Raw genomic sequence first — 19,876 nt, forward strand, 5'->3', positions numbered from 1 at the left:
CCAGAACCAAGCCCTGGGGAACACCACTTGTCATTGGCCGCCAACTGGATTTAACTCCATTCACCACAACTCTCTGGGCTCAGCCATTCAACCAGTTCTTTACCCAGCGAAGAGTACACCTGTCTAAGCCATGAGCCGCCAGTTTCTCCAGGAGAATGGTGTGGGAGACACTGCCAAAGGCTTTACTAAAGTCCAGGTAGACAACATCCACAGCCTTTCCCTCATCCACTAGGCCAGTCACCTGGTCATAGAAGAAGATCAGGTTGGTCAAGCAGGATCTGCCTTTCATGAACCCATGCTGGCTGGGCCTGATCCCTTGGTTGTCCTGCACTTGTCCTGTGAGCACCCTCAAGATGAACCTCTCCATAACCTTCCCCAGGCTGACAGGTCTGTAGTTCCCCGGATCTTCCTTCCAGCCCTTCTTGGGGCATCACATTGGCAAGCCTCCAGTCATGTGGGATCTCCCCTGTTACTCAGGACTGTTGATAAATGATGGAGAGTGGCTTTTTTTTCTCAGTGCCCTTGGATGGATCCCATCAGGCCCCATAGACTTGTGGGTGTCCAGGTGGTGCAGCAGGTCCTTAACTGCTTCCTCCTCGATTATGGCGGGTTTATTATGCTCTCCATTCCTGCCTTCCAGCTCAGGGGGCTGAAATACCCTGAGAATACTTGATCTGGCTATTAAAGACAGAGGCAAAGGCAGCATTAACTACCTCAGCCATTTCCTCATCGTTGGTGACAATGTTCCTCCCCACATCCAATAAAGGATGGAGATTCTCCTTGGCTCTCTTCTTGTTGTTAATATATTTGTAAAAACATTTTCTTTTATCCCGTATGACCGTGGCCAGATTGAGTTCTAGCTGGGCTTTTGCCTTTCTAAGTTTGTCTATGCTTGACCTAATGAGATCCTTGTACTCTTCTAGAGTTGACTTCCCCTTCTTCCAGAGGTGATAAACTCTCCTTTTTTCCCTGAGTCCCAGCAAAATCTCCCTGTTCAGCCAGGCCGGGCATAAAAAAAAACCACCTGCTCCTGCGCCTTTAAGATTTCCTTCTTGAAGACTACCCAGCCTTCCTGGACCCTTTTGCCCTTCAGGACTGTCTCCTAAGGGACTCTCTCAAATAGTGTCCTGAACAGGCCAGATTCTGCCCTCCGGAAGTCCATGGTAGCGGTTTTGCTGACCCCTCTCCTTACTTCACCAAGAATTGAGAATTCTATCATGTCGTGGTCGCTAAGCCCAAGACGGCCTCCGACCACCACATCTCCCAGCAGTCCTTCCCTGTTCCTAAACAGCAGGTCAAGCAAGGCACCTCCCCTGGTGGGCTCACTCACCAGCTGTGTCAGGGACACAGCTCCTTCACACACTCCAGGAACCTCCTAGACTGTCTCCTCTCTGCTGTGTTATACCTTAAGCTGAAGTCCCCCACAAGAACAAGGGCTAGAGATTGTGAGACTTCTGCCAGCTGCTTGTAGAATGTTTTGTCTGCCTCTTCATCCTGGTTGGGTGGTCTGTAAGGGACACCTAGCAGGATATCTGCCTTGTTTGCCAAGGTGTTTGGGGAGTATCTGAATTTGTATTATCAGAAATAATGCATTTTTTCTCTTTTCCGTTTTAATAGTTCATTATTAGTTTTGAACTCCATCCATTAATATCTACAATATTTTTTTAATGAAGCTGAAATTTTCGAGTGTCACAGCTTTGGTGATAATACTGTGTCTTTTGCTTAGGTGAAGAGTTAACAAAATCAAAGCTTTCTGCTCCAACTAATGAGTAAGTTCAAATTTAAAATTCTATCAAATGGGAGTTTTGTGGGAATTTGGTCTTATTTTGATCTAATACTGGGAAACTCATTGGAAATATCAGCTGACTGCTATTTTAAGTCAGACATCTATTGCATCATAAGAGTTAAGGAGTAATTATGTAACAGTGGAAATTTCTGATCATTTGTTTTCCCCTTCTAGTGCATTTGCTTCATTGTGATCTGCCTCAATTGATAATTACATGAGTACAAAATATTGGTTTTTATTAAAATCTCGTGTTTTAAATAAGACAGGTTTAGTTTCTGTCCTGTAGTGTTCCATGGTGAAATGTTTATTACAAGCACCAAATTTGGACAGGTCTGTATACATTGCTTATATATGTATATACTGAAATAAATGGATGTGAACATGTATGTCTCCTTGAAAATGACAATCATTTAACTGACATTATGAGGTATGTCTACACACAAACTTGCACCAAGGTGTCAGGGCAGATAGCCTTATGTGTAACCTTGACCTGCAATCAAGTCCTTGACTTGCAAGTACTTCTTATTTTTAGATGCAAAGATTAATAAAGAAGAATTTATCAAATTTATTTATCATATTATTATATTTATTATATTACCAAACTACTACTGCAGCTGTGTGTATATTATCAAACTACTACTGAAGCTGTAGTTTAATTTTTATGAGTATATACATCTTTCAATTATATGCCAATTGTAACTCTTAATATAGAAAGGGGAACAGTGACCTCCTGGCATGGGATCCACTCTTCAGCAGTTCCCTTGAATCTTCTTCTTCAGCTTCCTTGGCATCCTCATCCTCCTCAGGTAAAATATTTGGTAGCAGCAAATGTTTTCTCTATGTACTTCAGGATGTTCCATTGCTTTTGAGTTATTGCAAGGGGACATGCTTTGACTATTGAAATGAAATAATTTTGTAAAGCAGTATACTGTCTTATAAATAATACACAACTGAGGGTGCAGTATATCAGGCTTTCAAGCTAGAGAGCAAGGAGGAAGAGGGAACACTAGAAACCTTAGGAAAATTCTATCTTGCTTCTGACTTTTTTGTCACCTTCTCTCACTTTCCAAAAAAATAATCGCTATCTGGAATATTATCCCATTTTTTTCAGCTGGTAGGGATGGGAGATTAAATGGAGGTTGTCACAGCAATTGTGAAACAAGCTGAGCTTGCACTGTGAACAGGGATGGGTTTCTTCTTTCCAGTTTGTACAGCTATGTAGTACAAAGGCACCGTGGAGCTTTGCTGTGAGGAACTTGTTTACTCTAGGAAACCATGATTCTGTTAGGAGATGTGCGGGCATAATACGTATTAAGGGGTGCCAGATAAAAATGGCAGCACTGAGACTAGAATTAAGGGGGAGCTCCTGGCACCACCTGAGAGTATTGGGAGGAAAAAGGTGGGCTGAAGAGTATGGGAGGTGAGGGGGAAGGGCAGATGTTGTGTGGACATTCTGGGGTGCAAGATTCTGGAGGGTATTAGTGTGGGCAGGACACTGGCAGGCTTTCCTGAAACCCGGTCTTTGCAAAAATAGTCAGTATTGATTGTTGCATTCAAAAGGCAGTGCAGGAGAGGGAGGCAAAATAGCATATAAGTGTGCATGTGTGTTGAAGAGGCTGAGAACAGGAGATGTTGAGAAACTTGTTCAGAAAAAGGAAGGAGAGACCGAAACAAAAACAGAGGTCATGGCTATGTTAGGACCTGCTTACTAAAAGTATTTCTTTAAATTATTTATTATTTATGTCGATTATCTCAGGGGATTTAAAGCAGAATCTGCTATTTACTAACAGTAGCAGATAAACTGTTTCCATAGTTCTACTCCGCAGTTTACCTACTGCATATCTGTTTTCCAACCCCTGCTGTCTTGAGACTCTTTTCCCACATGCCTGAGAAAGGAAGTGTTCACTGTTTCTTTTAGCTAGGTATTCATATTCCAAAAATTATAATAGACCTCACTTCTTTGTTCACAATCATGGCTTTCTAGCTGTTTTTCTCTGTGCTTGATCATACAGACTGAAGAACAGTAAGGAGGAGTACATGTATCAGTAGGGGAATTCTGCACAGCTACTGTTAATTGTTCTTGGCCTTAGTAATGTCCTTTTAGCAGCAACCAGCATTGCTATGTAACCCTTCAGGTTTTAAGGGGAACTTATTCTTTCACTACAAATTCATGTTCCTTAAAAGTAACATTTTTTAACAAATCTAGCTTACAGAAATAATTCTATTGTCTCTTCCTTACTTAGGTAACCAGTCAAGATTATTGGCTAGTGGATCCAAATTTGTAACATATTTAAGGATAAATTATATATAGATATCTATTACTGGAATATGCTGAAAAGAAGTGGTGCTTTCTCAAAATAATCTGTTTTGCTAGCTTTGAGCTGGTGTTGGAGTCTGTAGCAGAAGGCAGAGGCTGCTTAATTTGGTATGCTTGTGGTTTTTACTGTATCCAGTTGTTTATTGCTACACCTGAATAGGAAGTCAAAACAGGTTAGGAAATGTTCATACAGTCCCTCCTGGCAGCAGAGCTGTGGAGAAAGTAGTCTCTGGCTGATCAGCAGTGGCAGGTAATTGGGATCCGTAACACCTTCTGTAGCCGTGTCTGGGGAGCAGTCATCTACCTGAGTCCTCATACCCAAAAGAGGCTTATGCACAGAGCCCCATATTTCATTGAAATTGGTGGAATATAGTGTCCTGTGAGCATAAGTCAATTTTAGATATGACACATCTGTTCCTTGGCAAACTTTACCTGCTAAATAATTACTTAAAGGATTGTTGTTCTAGGAGTTAACTAAGATATTTACGCTTGTGAAATGATCCACGGAGTTAAGTAGAGAGTGAGTGTTTTAAAGTATAACAAATTACTAATACATTTGGGAAAAAAATACTAGATCGATGTAGGTCATATTGTCATTTAAATCAAGTTCTGATGCTCACTAACCTGCAGCTTAGTTCTAAAGACTTCAAAAAATGCACAAATTTGATCTGGTTGTATTTTCCTTGAAATAAGTGTTTTATCTTCAACTTGAAGGTTAGTATAGGTAAGCTGATGCTTAAAGCTTTTGAAAACCTCAATCCAAAACTTAAATTATATAAATTAGTTGTTTTGTATACAGAATATCTGCATATCATGATGTAGCATGTCCCACAGATTATGTTTTTCTTTTTACTGTTAAAAAATTTCTTTAGATACTGTTTCATAACTTTGTGTTAATCATTTAACATTTTAACTACCATGGTATTTGAGCAGACAGTGGTTTATGCAGCACAGAAGTAAACTTTGGTCATCCATGAATAATCCTGCTTTATTAGAAGTTTGAGCTAACTTTCTTATCTTGAACAAACACAACAGGCATGTTTTAGCCTGCTATTGATATTGTAAAAATGCTTCTTTTTATTTATCTTCCTCATTTTTATCCACATGTATTTTAAAATAGTTTTGAACATTTCCACATTGCTTTTTGACTCGGATTTATAGTAGTATTTTAAAGTCCTTGAATGATATTTAAAATATCTGTCAGAAAGGGAAAGCTGTGTTAAAACTTGATTTATGTGAGCTTAGAGAATGTACTTGTTCATGGCAGAAGGACCCTTGTAAAGAGGATACCTATAATTTTGATCTGAACTTCAAAATGTGTTGCTCTCTTTTTTTGCTTCTGTATGTCACTCCGCTGTTGCTCCTAGCTTTGCAAATCTGCAAGATGTTGAGAATTGAGTAACTTTGCATTTTCTGCTTCTGTTGTCATCTACTGCAGCAGGCAACAGCCAAGTGCAGGGATTACTTGTGGAAAACTGCTGTTTTCCAGCAGCCTGTAGACTACAGGATAAACTGGGGTGGATGATGCCTCATACAAATAATTACTCACTAGGTAACAGGTTGATATGGACAGAAGAATATCAAATAGGATCTCATAATTGCATTAGCTTCATTCATTCATCAGACAGCCATTTATGTTGGGCCTTCCCATTACAAATGTTATGGCTAGGAGGACAAAAATGTTTGGAAAGAACAGGATAGGATAGACTTGATTAAATAACTTTGAAAGAAATGAAAAAGAGAAAGCTATGGAGAGGAAACAAAATGGAGTAGGACAGAAGAAGGAGAAGACAAAGATGAGAGGAATTTGAACCATGACAGGAAGGAGGTTAGAGGAATAAGGAAAATCATGAGAAGTAGGGCCTTAAGTGGAGAGAAACACAATAAATTATTTTTTGCCTTAGTTAAAAAATGGAAATGGTTGGCAGTATGAAGTAAATGTGGTATGTGGCTGGGGCTTTTTTCTTTTATTTGTAAGTGCTGGGATTTTTAGCCCAGTAGAGCAGTTATTTTTCATGCTGGCTAGTAATCCTCATGCAGTGGATATTGAATACTTTTTTGAATATTGAAATTTTTCAGTGTTGGTCCTAGTTTCAATTCTTCCCTTTTCCTTCAGCCACACTAAAAGAGCACAATAGGAGCTCCGCATCTACCACTGAGTTGCCTGGGTGTAGAGTATCTCAGTCTTTGCTTGGACACCAGACAGATTCTGGGTCTACAAGCCCATCCTCACCAGATTTTACCATTAACACTTTGTGCAAACCTGGTGTTACAGCAGCACCATCAGGGAGTACTGGTACTTTATCCTGTGTTTCACAGTCTCAGTGTCAGTGGATTTGCTTTGCTGATGAACTTCTTACAATTAGACACACAAGCAGAAACAAGAAGCAGCCCCAGATATTGCATTTAAAAACTGAAAATACGTGCCTTGCCTCTTCTGCTTTGCTTGGGAATTCTTCCAACAGCTGTGTTTCTGAGAATCAAAGTGACCTTTTCAATAATACTATATGCCATGAACAATTATTAAAGGTTGGACTTGATGATCTTGAAGGTCCTTTCCAACCTTAGTGATTCTGTGATTCTGTGATTCTGTGATTATTCATTGAAGAAACTGGTACTGCTGCTGAAATTTCTTCCACATCATCTTCAGCACTGCTGGACTATAGTTTAGAGTCTTCTTGTGCTCACACAAATAAGGGTACAGCAAGCATGCATTGTGTACTGCTTTTTTCTAATAACTGACTCCAAAAAGCAAGCTTTGGACTCAATTTTCTTTTTGTTATTATCACTCACTTGATGTTAAAATTAACTCATCTTCTTACTTAGAACGTACTAAATTGCTTGTTAGCACCAACTTCCTTGAAAGTTAGGATAATGAGGTAAATGTTCAGCTTGAAATAAGAAAAATTTACATTATTCAGTTAAAGGCATTGCTTTCTCTTAGCTGTGCAGAGCTTTGCTTTTGTAGAAATAGGAATGTATTTTTGTGGGATGTCAGACAGCAGTGAGATCTCAAAGATTAAGTGATTGAATTTGCAAAAATAGTTCTATTCCTAAATGGTTTTGTACAGATATTTTCAGATAAAATAAAGTTTAATGAATTGAATTTAAAACTGTTCCTTTTTAACACCCAGTATTCTGAAGCATGCATGGTATCACGGTAGTGCTACAAACTAAGAGCGTAAAGGAAAAGTGCATTTGGGCAAGTGTGCCATGACTCACTGAATACCTGTGGTACTGCAGCAGACTCTTCAGTGTTTAGCATGCAGTGTCACTGTGGGCCATAATAAGAATTTTAAAGGAATGACTGATATATTAGAACATATATGGGGATATTTGAGTTTGCAACTCTTAAGATGGATGTGGTCAGTATTTGCCTAATTTCTTTCTTTCCAAGTCAGTGATGTAACTCCCCTACTTAAAGGACAGCAGAATTATGTTGAGTGCCTGAGAAAACGCCATACTTAAAAGTTGCATTTTAAATAGCATTAATTGATTTAATTAAAAAAGAACCATCCAGAATAATTTGAGGGAGATAAGAGGATGTGCTGCAACAACATAGTCATATATTAGGATTTCAGTCTATTTTGAAGTTAATTTTGGTGTACTCATTGGATGGCAATATTTATTTTGAAATACAGTTGTATCTGTTCTATTCAGAAAAGTGACTTTGTAAAAGTGGCATCTTTGTACTGCTGCTACCATCTGTTAATTGTTTCTGTTAGGTTTAGAAGGACATGGGGGCAGTATTTTTTTTAACTGCTTTTTACTCCTGACAGCTTATCTAAGAGATAACAAAGAGTTAGTGTGTTCTTACAATCAAGAGAGTAATTTATCTGTTGCACTGGTGTATACTTACTGAAGTAGTGGGATTTCAGTGGGCAAAATTTGGTGTAAACAGAGTTATGCCACTGTCAGTGAGGACCAAATATTAATTTCCACTGAATTTTCCATTTGTGGTGAGATATGAAAGACTGTCCCATATTCTGAATCCATATAGATTATATGCAAAAGGAAGCTCAAGTACAACCACCTTTTTACATACAAACTTCCAAGAATGGTTGGTGTAAAATCATTTGAGAGCAATGAGAAAGCCCATGATGCCATTTTTAGAGTCACTTTTCATGTGTCACTTTTCATGTGACACAGCCCTATTTAAAAAGCATTTATGATAAGTGGTAAACCTTACAAAATGGAGCTCGTAGAAGAGAAACTTTTAATAGAAATATAACTTCCAGTTACTCTATTCACGTAAGTATGTATTTATGTTCAGTGTGACCTTTCTAATATTTATTTCCTTAAACTTGCTTTCTTTCAGCAAGGCCCACAACTCCTCTTTCTGTAGGCACCATTGTACCCCCTCCAAGGCCTGCTTCACGACCAAAACTGTCTACTGGGAAACTTAGTGGGATTAATGAAATAGTATGTATTGATTGTTTTTTTAATTCTCCATTGTAACTTGATTTCAGATATACCATTCATTTACACTGTTACAGTGGTGCTGTTTTCCAGCCAATGTTCAGGGAATCACATAAGCAGATTTCCACCATTTCCAGATAGTCATGGAAGTTGTTTGTGATAACTATATTACTAACAAAATAATTCTTAACAGAACTACAAAGGTCCAAAACATAATTTTTACATCGTCTGAATGTGTTTAATTGAACAAATCAATAATTTGATAATGCAAGGATAGCATGTGAATGAGATTGAAGTTTTCAAAAAGTGAAATACTAGCAAAGTTATTTAGAAAGCTCCATTGATTTAGGGATATCACCAAAGCTTTGAGGAATGAACGGTATTAAGTAGATCTTTATCAGGCATGTGTTGACACAAGTAGCTCTGCTGTGACTTCTCGCTGCCCTTGGTGCTGGTTGGTGGAGAAGGGAGGTGGCAGATTGCAGCAGCTGCCCATCGGGATAGTGAGAGGTTGCACGCTGCCTGCATCTCTGCTCACTGCCTGCAGTGCAGGTCCACCTGCCGATAAGGAATGTGGCAAAGAATGCAAATATCGAGGCAGCATATCAGACCAAGCCATGCTTAATCTCCTCTGTGAATATTAGGATTCTTTGAGTTTCATTTGACTTACTGACTTGGAAAAATGTTACCGTGGTAAGATCCTCTTCCTGTATTTCAAAGTAGCAAGATATTGTCACCATATTCTTGTTAGGGACAAAATTCTGGTCTTATGCTTTGAGAAAGCTGAAACATTTTTAAGCTGTTTTGCATTTCTGTAAGGTCAGAATAGGGTTCATTTGGAGATTCTTTTCTTATTCCAATATAAAATTGTAGTAATTGCCTTTAAACCAAGGAATTTGTTCTTCATGTTTTCATAAAGAGAAGAATTTAGCTGGTGCTGTTCTGCTATAAAGTATGATTCTGCATAAAGCTACATTCATTTTATACTGTTGTTTTAGAAATTGGCTATTAATTGGATACAAGTGGAAAATTGTCAGTTGTCTTCATTGTGTATCAACTCCTTTTACAATTCCCATAGCCTATATAAAAGTCACATACCCAGCAACAAATGTGATAGAACCAAAACAACAAAAAAACCTAACAACCACTAGTTACCTAGCCAAAATAGATGGCGTTTAAGTACCTTTTAGTCAGGTTAATCCCAAAATGATCATTAGTTAGTTTAATACCTTAACAGTTAAGTGAATCATAAAAGCATACAGAGATTTAAGATGAAAGAGTCTTTGAAGATCTCTAGGCCAACCTCCTGCTCAAAGAAGGGCCAACTTCAAAATTGCATCAGGTTGCTCAAGGACTTGCTGAGTTTTGAAAATCTCCAGAGAGGGAGATCTTACAATCTCTTTAGGCAACTCGTCCTAGGATTTAACCATGAGGTTAAAGGAATTTCTTCCCTAAGTTCAGCTAAAATTTCCTTTGCTGTAACTCTTGCATCTCTGAGAAGAGCCTGACTCCGCCTTCTTTATACCCCTTTTTAGCTAGTAAAAGACTGCTAGTGGATTCCTCCTTAGGCTTCTGTTCTTCAGGCTGAACAAACCCAGGTACTTCAGCCTGTCCTCCTTCATTATATACTCCAGTCCCAACTATTTTAGTTGCCCCCCGCTGTACTCCCAGTTTGTTAGTAACTCCGCTTTAGCTCTGTAAATCCGCATTTGCTGCCCGCATACACAGGGCTGTAGGCTTAGGTTCTGCTACCGTGTTACAGCACAGTTATTGACAGACTGCTACATAATCAAATGTACTAGACTTAACTACACAGGTAAAAAATTAATGATGATAATCTATGAAATAATGGGATTGATTCCAATGGAAAATGTAGGTTCATTGTTTTACCCTAAAAACTAAATTAGATAAAGCATTAAAGGAACTATGTTGAGAAACACTATGAAATTGATTGGGGCATGAAATTAAGAACTCTTCTATTTACAGTCTTCTTTTCATCTCTTTAAAACCACTTTTTGTAATACCCTTGTAATCTCTTTGTTCAGCCTAGGCCATTCAGCCCTCCATTGACCTCTAACTCAAGTCCACCTCCTTCAGCTCCCTTGGCACGTGCAGAGAGCATTTCCTCAATATCCTCCTCTGCTTCCCTCAGTGCAGCAAACACACCTACAGTTGGTAAGTTAAATTAACTATTTTAACTTATTTTAGAAAAAGCATAATTCTGCAATTAGGTTCCACCTATTAGGAAAACCATTCGTTGGAGTTAGTTGTTCCATATGTGAGTCCAGTCTACATACTTCAAGCATCCTTTCAATACCTGCTTCTAAATGACACTGAGAGACAGGGCAGTGGATTTAATTAGGTTAGACCACAGATTCAATTATGGCATATTCTAGGGAAATATTTTTCAAAATTAATATTCCATGAATTCTTACTTGGTATGCTTGTATATCGATTCATCAAGCACAATGTGTTATCATGTATTTGTTCAGAAGATGTTATTGTATAGGTGCAGAAATATTTTGGGATACTGATGAATTTGAATATAAATGTTCACAAAATTGAGGTTGTTATGTTCTTTGCATTTTGTTTGTTATCCTGTAATTGCAGTTTCCAAAAAAAATGAAATTAATGCATCTTTTTCTTGAAGTTAGTGAATTATATAAGCTAAACGGAGGTGATTAGTAAAAGCAAAACAAACAACCAAACAAAAAGATGAAAAGGAAATTAGTCTTAGAATCATAGAATAGTTTCGGTTGGAAGGGATGTTTAAAGGTCATCTAGCCCAAACCCCCTGCAATGAGCAGGGATATCTTCAACTAGACCAGATTGCTCAGAGGCCCGTCCAACCTGACCCTGAAGAATGTTTCCAGGGATGGGGCATCTCCCACCTCTCTGGGCAGCCTGTGCCAGTGTTTCACCACCTTCATTGGGAAAAATTTCTTCCTTCCTTCTTCCTCTTTATTTTAAAAACCATTAAACCTTGTCCTATCACTGCAGGCCCTGCTAAAAAGTCTGTCCACATCTTTCTCATAATCCCCCCTTTAAGTACTGGAAGGCTGCATTAAGGTCTCCCCGGAGCCTTCTCTTCTCTAGGGTGAGCAACTCCAACTCTCTCAGCCTGTCCTCACAGTAGAAGTGTTCCATCCCTCTGATCATTTTGGTGGCCCTCCTCTGCAGTCGCTCCAACAGGTCCATGTCCTTTCTGTGCTGAGGGCTCCAGAGCTGGACGCAGGACTCCAGGTGGGGTGTCACCAGAGCGGAGTAGAGGGGCAGAATCACATCCCTCAACCTGCTGGTGATGCTTCTTTGCATGCAGCCCAGGATATGGTTGGTCTTCTGGGCTGCGAGTGCACATTGCCGGCTCATGTCCAGGTTTTCATCCACCAGGACTCCCAAGTCCTTCTTGGCAGAGCTGCACGCAATTCCTTCATCCCCCCGCCTCCACTGATACTGGGAGTTTCCCTGAGCCAGGTGCAGTTGGCCTTGTTGAACCTCATGAGGTTCACATGGGCCCATTCCTTGAGCTTGTCCAGGTCCCTCTGGATGGCATCCCGTCCCTCAGGCATGTCAACCTCACCACTCAGCTTGGTGTCGTCTGCAAGCTTGCTGAGGCTGCACTCGATCCCACTGTCTGTGTCATTGATGAAGATGTTAAAGAGTATCGGCCCCAATATGGGCCCCTGAGGGACACCGCTCATCACCAATCTCCATCTGGGCATTGAGCCATTGACCACTACCCTCTGGGTGCGACCATCCAACCAATTCCTCATCCACCCAACTGTCCACCCATCAAATCCACATCTCTCCAACTTAGAAGCATGTTGTGGGGCACTGTGTCACAGGCACATTTTCATGTGTTGCCACTAATTTCAGAATGTTTTCTCATGTTTTTAAAGGAAAGCCCTTCCATTTTGTTAGTTGCTTATAACAAATTAAAAGGAGACTCATTTTAACTTCTTTCTTTAGCAGAATTGAAGTATTTAATTCCTGAACACTGTTACCACTTCAGTCCCAAGTAATCAGATTCTTAACACTCAGTTATCTGTGAATGTTACTGATCCCAGGGATTCTTCACTCATGCTCAACAGCTCAGGAGAGCATTTGTGCAGCTTCTGATGGGAGTTCTGCCCTGAAAGCAGTGCCGCTGTTTCCACCCTGTGCAGGACCAAAGCTAGTAAGGCCTGACCAGCCTTAGCTGCTATAGTTCAGTGTCTACCAGTTTCCCAAACGCTGAGAAGCATCACGGAAAGATAATTGATATTTTGGTTGCCAAAGTCCATCCAGGCTTACATCCTCAGTCCTCAGCACTGGTGCCAAGGAACCAAAAGTCGGTGGCAGCAGCATCAATAGCCCCAGCTCTGAGTGTGTGTGTGTTGTTGGAGACGGTGACAGAGGGAAATCCTGAGGTTAGAGGGGAGGTAAGGAAGAGGTGTGTGCTGACACTGAGGTTTGACATGGTTATTAACCTGGCCTCGCAAAAATAAACAAGGCCAGTTCCATCTGCACTGACTAGGAATTAAATAGTCGTGGAGAGCTGGGAAGGACAGTGCAGATGGCTGAACGACTTTGAGGCATGAGGACACTCCGCACTACTGTCTGTATTCTTTTGACTTTTGCACAATCCACTGTTTCCTTTACCACATTTGTTCTGAGTAATGGGGTGTTGACTCTAATTATCTTTTTCCAAGCAAATTTAAGGCATGCATAATTGAATGTTTCTTTTATGCTTTAGCCTTATTTTAATTTGCAAATTATTTTTATATATATTAATTTTTAACATCTATTTTTGCTTGAAATATTTTGTTTTCTTGCAATGTTTTGTTTCATATAAATGTAATAGAGGATGATCTTTTGATTGGAAATCTTCCTACAATTGAAAAGCTTTGTGAGACACCACCAGGTATTGTACTCAAAGGAGATTTACATGTTAACTAATCATCCTAATACACTACACCTAATAAAATTGCGTTTCTTTTAAAACAAGTTTCTCCAGCTCTATCTGGTATATGGTAGATACAAGTATCTTGAAAGCTCAACTACTTAACAAGTTGTATGTTGCTGAGATCACCAAAACTTGGTATAACTGCTTTTATATAATGTAACCTTCTGTCTGTCTCCCCTTGCCCCCTGCAAACAAGCTGAAACTTGGTCTTGCTTCTTCAGTTTGTCATTACTACTGTCTTTCAATTAAAGTGAATACATTTTTACTTTGACAATCCTTATTCTCATAATACAAGTAAGTAAAAATGTTTCTATATTTACATATCATAAAAATCTTTGAAGATACACATAATAAAAGTAATCCTTTTTTAAAATAAATTTTAATTTCATGACAGCCATTTAGCCAATATTAGAATTGTCTCAATCTTTGTTCCTAAACTGAACTAAAACCATTTGATCAGGTTTATTTATTTGCCCTTTTTATGATCAATGATGCAGTCTTTTATTCTGCAGTTTGGCAGCCTCCTGGAGTGTGTCAATGCAACTGTTTGCATGGCTGTGCCACTATCTCTTGTATCAGCACAGCTCAGGGGCTGTTAATGGTGGTCGGGGCTGAGGCAGGTGGCAGGGCATCACAGCCAGCTTTGCTGCTACTGCCGAATGTGCTAGAACCGGAGCACAGAACTTGAGCTGCGCTGCAGCCTGAATCGCAGCGAGGCTGCCCTGGTGCAGCTCTGTGACGTCCCATCCCGCTGAGAGTTCACAGCACGCGTGGAAAGCCCTGAAGCTGGATGTCACTGCATTGCATTGTATTTTCAGCAGCAAGGCAGCAAAAGGATGACTTCCAGAGTTAAGTTAAGCAGTTATGTTTGTTTCAATTTCTTGGGTTTTAGGAGAATGCATAGGGTTTTATGAATCAAAGGGTGATGAACAGTGGAGGCAGAGCAAATAAGAGAGAAGCTATCTCATTTGTAGTCCCTCAAATACATCTCAGAGAAACATATATACACATATATACTTGCTTTGGTGTTCCCCTCAAAAAAGTATAAATACTGTTGTTATTCCTAATAAATTTTATTCTTCAGTCAAGAAATCAATATTTGTCTTTTACCGGTAGGAACATAATTTATATATTTGCATTACTCTGCTTGGTTTCCAAATATTAATATAAAAATTCACACAAGGCCATTATAAGTAAAATATTTAAGAATAATTTATACATCTGTAAACAATTGGACATAATTAATACAGGGTAATCACCTCCTACCTGCTCTCAATCATTTGTTGTTCCTTAGTAAATTGGGGGAAAAAGTCAGTAAAACACCCCAGCAACTGTAGTACCATATTGATTGAGTACATATTTTGGCTTTAGTGGAGAGTACTTCCAGAGTTCAGTATTTTGCCAACCAGAATTTCTGGTTGTTGTTAACTTGTTATTTTATTGCACGTTTACTTCTTGAAATCATGATTTCTGGATTCCTGAGACTATTGGGAATCACAGCTTTTATTGGTAGTTTTCAGGGAGAGACAGAAAACTTTGGAAACTTTGCCCATGTATTGTCTGAAAGAATAAATAAAACCAACCTACGGTTCATACTAAAAAAAAATAAATCAGTGTTTTGCAGCAAGCATCATAATATTGTGTTCATCTAAGAATTTTTTGTTTTGAACACTTGTGACTAGAGTATCACTTTCAATCTAAGGAGGCCTAAATGTTGCACTAAGATTTTTTTCATGATGCTGAGAAGTATTCTGAACATTTTACTATCTTAGGCAAGAAACCATGGAAATTGAGGTATGTGGTAGCAGAATTCTCATAGAACCATAGAATCCTTTAGTTGCAAGGAACCTTTTAAGGTCATCTAGGCCAACCCCCCTGCAATGAGCAGGGACATCTTCAACTAGACCAGATTGCTCAGAGCCCCGTCCACCCTGACACTGAAGAACGTTTCCAGGGATGGGGCATCTACCACCTCTCTGGGAAACCTGTGCCAGTGTTTCACCACCCTCATTGGGAAAAATTTCTTCCTTGTATCTGTTCTAAATCTACCCTCTTTTTTTTAAAACCATTGCCCCTTGTCCTATCACAACAGGCCCTGCTAAAAAGTCTGTCCTCATCTTTCTCATACTCCCCTCTTTAAGTACTGGAAGGCTGCGATAAGGTCTCCCCAGAGCCTTCTCTTCTGTAGGGTGAACAACCCCAGCTCTCTCCAAGTTGTCTCTGAATTTAAGAACAAGGTCTCAACTTCGGTTTTGCTTCTGAAAGAGCTCAGAAGGAACAGCCACTGTTTTGGAGTAAATAGGATTATTTTACCATGAGCAATATTATAAAAAAGTATTTTGTTTCTTCTTTATGGTATGAAAGAAAAATTTTTCATTTTGCTCATGAAATGAGAAAGACTTTGCCTCCTTTGTAATAGATAATACTATGTGACACAGGCCATTTTTGTATGACCAAAAAATTAGTACACTGCTGCACAAATAAAAAGACAGAACTTCCAGTATTGTCTTTCATATTCGGTACACATAGAGAAAATTGGTGAAAAGTAAAATCCCATGACAACTAGTTTTGTCAATTGTACACACACATTTCAAAAAGCTATAGCATGCGGTCTGAGTTGTTTTTTATACCTATGTATTGGAACTGTGTTGTGTTGGCACAAGCATCTGTGAAGACTTCTCCAACAATTTCTGCTTTGGAATTGTAATCTTTGTTGGCTGAAACGGTTAAAAGAATGTTCAACAGTTCACTTATGTGGGTTAATATTAATGTATTTGCATTTAAGTTCATGCATACTGTAAGTGAATTCTTTGCGTTTCCATGAACATGTTATCATACATTTTTCCATACAATAAGCATACAGTAGGGATTTTTTTTTAAGTATTGTAGTCAATGTCTAATTTCCTTTGGATCTGTTGACTTCATTTTCATCAGTAGCCTTTTTAATGCAGTGTTCCTCTGTTTCCTTTGTATTTCCTTGTGTCTGTGCATTTACATAATGTCATACTGATAGTCCTGTTTTCTTAGGCTGCTAAGCAGTGTTTTGATGGTACAATTGTACAGTACTATGTTAATATTTTTCTACATATTTTTCAAGTAATACTTCAGATGCTACTGTGACCTTGATGGTAGTAACATCAAGTTACAAGTGTAGTCAATCATTCTGAAATCTATTGCTAAGCTTTTTGAAAATTAAACCTATACACTGTATGTATTCTAGGTGTTTCACGTGGTCCCAGCCCTGTCAGCCTTGGAAACCAGGACACCTTGCCTGTTGCAGTAGCCCTTACTGAATCTGTTAACGCCTACTTTAAAGGAGCAGATCCCACAAAGTTAGTTAAATAGTGAACTGTTTTGAATGTAATAAGTTACAATAAGAAAACATGCTGGTTTTATTTCTAGTATTTTGGGGGGAAATGTATATACATTAGAAGGGGGATACAAAAGGTTTTTTTTCCCTGGTATAAGTGACAACAGTGGCTTATTGCTCTGTATTGGCCTGCATCCTGCCAGTTCATATATCCCTGCTTTACAAAAAAGCATTCAGTGGGAACACTGAAAAAGAGAAGAGGTTTTATCATAGTTAGGTAGGTACTACGTGTAAATTTGGGAGCTAAAAGCACCTCATTCCCTCTGTCACATCCCTTACTATGCTACTTAGGCCTTGCCTAAGCATAGTTATGCCATGTTTTCAAAGCCTGAAAAATACCTCCAAGACTACTGTATGCTTAATCAGCTAAACCTTTTTCTTTACTTATTTTCATCTGACTTCCAAGTTGAAAGTGACAATACATTGTCACATTACCCTCATTTGAAATTGATTTTAATTCAGTTAGATTGTGAAAATACAGTGATTGCTTTAAAATTAATATTAAAACTAGATGGTTAATGAGTTGCAATGAAACTGATGTTTTCATTCTCTTCTAGATGTATTGTGAAGATTACTGGTGATATGACAGTATCATTCCCAAGTGGGATTATTAAAGTCTTCACCAGTAACCCATCTCCAGCTGTGCTCTGCTTCAGGGTAAAAAACACAAGCAAACTAGAGCAGATTCTTCCAAATGCACAACTTGTATACAGGTTTTGTATTTTTTTTAATATAATAGTAAACTACATGATTTGTAAAACGTGAGTTGTTGTATATGTAAATCAGAATACTCTACAGTCTTGTTCATTTGCTTATATATAATTTAATTTCCTGAATTAATCTTGTTCAGCTCAGTTCTCTACACTGCCACCATTAAAAATCTCTTTTTAAGATTACAAGTTTATAAATATAGCTGTGTTTTGACATGCATTTTATAAACTATTTCTCTATACAGTAGTAACAATTGTAAGATTAAATGATGAAACAGTAGCCTTAAATGTAAATCAATTAGTAGGACCTACACCTAATCTCATTCATTACTTACTAGTGTATTTTTAAGCTGTATCTTTTCTACAGTAGGTCAGTTCCATTGCATAACTATCTCAGGTGCATAGCAGCATGCTTGGGAGAATTCTTAATAAAAAAGGCTGCTGGTTGAGTAGGATAATTGCTGAAGTCACAGCACTTGGAGATATTTTTTAAAAATATATAAAAGCTGTAATTATTTAGCAGAGATCTGCTTTAGCTGAGCAGATTCTATTTCATTTATTGCAGAAATTATTTGAAAATTAGTTAAATGCTTTTAGCTGCTACATTTTTTAAATTACTGAAAAAAAGAAATAATCAAACCATATACATCCATTCTTTTGTATTTAATTTCATTTTGATCATTCATACTTAATGTAATGAATGATTCATACAAAATTAAGCTTAATTGCTTTTATAACTGAAGTGTAGCAGTGCTGTTATCTGACAGAATGAATTATACGGCAAAAGTGTATTTTGCAAAAAAGTGAAAATGTCTAGTATTCTTGTCTGAGTGCTGTAACACTTCAACTCTAATTAAAAAGGTTGCACGTAATGGATATTTACAAAGTTAAGCCCATATAGTAATAATTTGACTTTTCATCATATACTGCAAAGGGTGTCATTTGCTTGGTATTTATAGAGGTTGAAGTTTTTGATGAGAGTGTTACTTGTGGTGATGTCAGAATTTCTGATTTGAATTGCGCTTGGTTGTGGAGCAGCAGAAAGATATTACTACTGGTTTCATTTATTTAAATTGTGGAAAGCCTCTGTGGTGATAAGTAAGTGTTTATCTATATAGGAAATTTCTTTAATCATAACAGGGTGTTGGGAACCAAATTCTAAGTAAATTGGACAGACTACTGGTATGTAAGTCACTGTTCTGGGACATTCAACCCATTGTCATATTTACTGTGTTCCAGGTGCTCATTGTGAGCTTCTACTCTGCAGGCACACTCTGCATTTCTCCTTGGGCATGGGTGCAGTTTCTCACTGTCACCATAGATACTTAGGGGATTTTGGTTCTTAAGTGATTTGAATTTTGGTTTTGAATCAGTTTGCTTAAAATCTTCATCCTTATTCAAAGTAAACCTGATGCAACCAGAGCTGAAAATATTCTTGATCTGCAGAACACCATGCTCCAGTAGCTCCCAAACACTATTTTGCTTCTGCAGTCATGTGCGCTCTTACCTACATATAGAAGTGACATAATAAATTGTTACTAAGATTAAATGCAATTATAAGTATCTAAGAAACAATTGTTTATAATAATTTGAAAATCACTTTTAATTGAAAAAAAGCTAAATTATTATTTTAGGATTTATTCCAGGCTGGATAACATTTCTTTTCAAATACAACTTTCATCCCCACCTCCCACACATACTCACAGCACCTACTTGTATTAAAATAGTGGTTTATTGAATCTAAAATCCAAACTCAGCATTAACTCCATCTTGTGATGGCAGTCATCAGTGGAGAAAACTCACTGCTCCACAACCTGGAAGGAAATTTTTTACCAGATAGAACAAACAGTTGATTTGTCTTAATATTTAGGAAGGTACAATTATGTATTATAAAGCATTACAACAAATTCTTGCTTGAAATAGTGAAGAAGGGGAAAGATCTAATCTTAATTTTTAGACGTCCAAAATAATAAAACTCAGTGTTGCCTTCTCACTCCTACCTTTCTTTTTCTTTGTAGTGATCAGTCACAAAGTGACTCCAGTACTAAGGATTTTTGGATAAACATGCAAGCTATAACTGTCTACCTCAAGAAATTATCAGAGCAGAATCCATCTGCATCCTATTACAATGTGGATGTTTTAAAGTATCAGGTAAACACTTTTTGTCCCTTTGGAATTTTTTAAGGAATTCTGGCAGATTTGATATCTACACAGAAATTAAAAGAATTGTTCTTTGCCTGCTAGCATGCAGATGAACTGTCACCCCTCATCTAGACCAGTTCTGGGTATGTCTCTTTACAATGCATAGGCTTTGCCCAGGCTTAGTGCA

At 38.2% G+C, this 19,876-nt stretch overlaps 1 protein-coding gene across 1 annotated transcript in view; it reads left to right on the plus strand.

Annotated features, from left to right (window-relative positions):
* Positions 1 to 1,726: 1,726 nt before the first annotated feature.
* The window catches only part of FCHO2 (FCH domain only 2), a gene marked incomplete at its 5' end in the record, with an annotated part of 25,641 nt that continues 7,491 nt past the window's right edge, over positions 1,727 to 19,876 (plus strand). The window contains 7 exons of the mRNA XM_010295241.1: positions 1,727 to 1,769; positions 2,498 to 2,592; positions 8,422 to 8,525; positions 10,568 to 10,697; positions 16,688 to 16,799; positions 17,395 to 17,550; positions 19,566 to 19,698. Of these exons, the coding sequence (XP_010293543.1) occupies positions 1,727 to 1,769; positions 2,498 to 2,592; positions 8,422 to 8,525; positions 10,568 to 10,697; positions 16,688 to 16,799; positions 17,395 to 17,550; positions 19,566 to 19,698 (773 nt within the window). The remainder of the gene's footprint in view (positions 1,770 to 2,497; positions 2,593 to 8,421; positions 8,526 to 10,567; positions 10,698 to 16,687; positions 16,800 to 17,394; positions 17,551 to 19,565; positions 19,699 to 19,876) is intronic.

Source organism: Phaethon lepturus, unplaced genomic scaffold, assembly GCF_000687285.1.
Source record: "Phaethon lepturus isolate BGI_N335 unplaced genomic scaffold, ASM68728v1 scaffold11889, whole genome shotgun sequence".
Taxonomy (NCBI): domain Eukaryota; kingdom Metazoa; phylum Chordata; class Aves; order Phaethontiformes; family Phaethontidae; genus Phaethon; species Phaethon lepturus.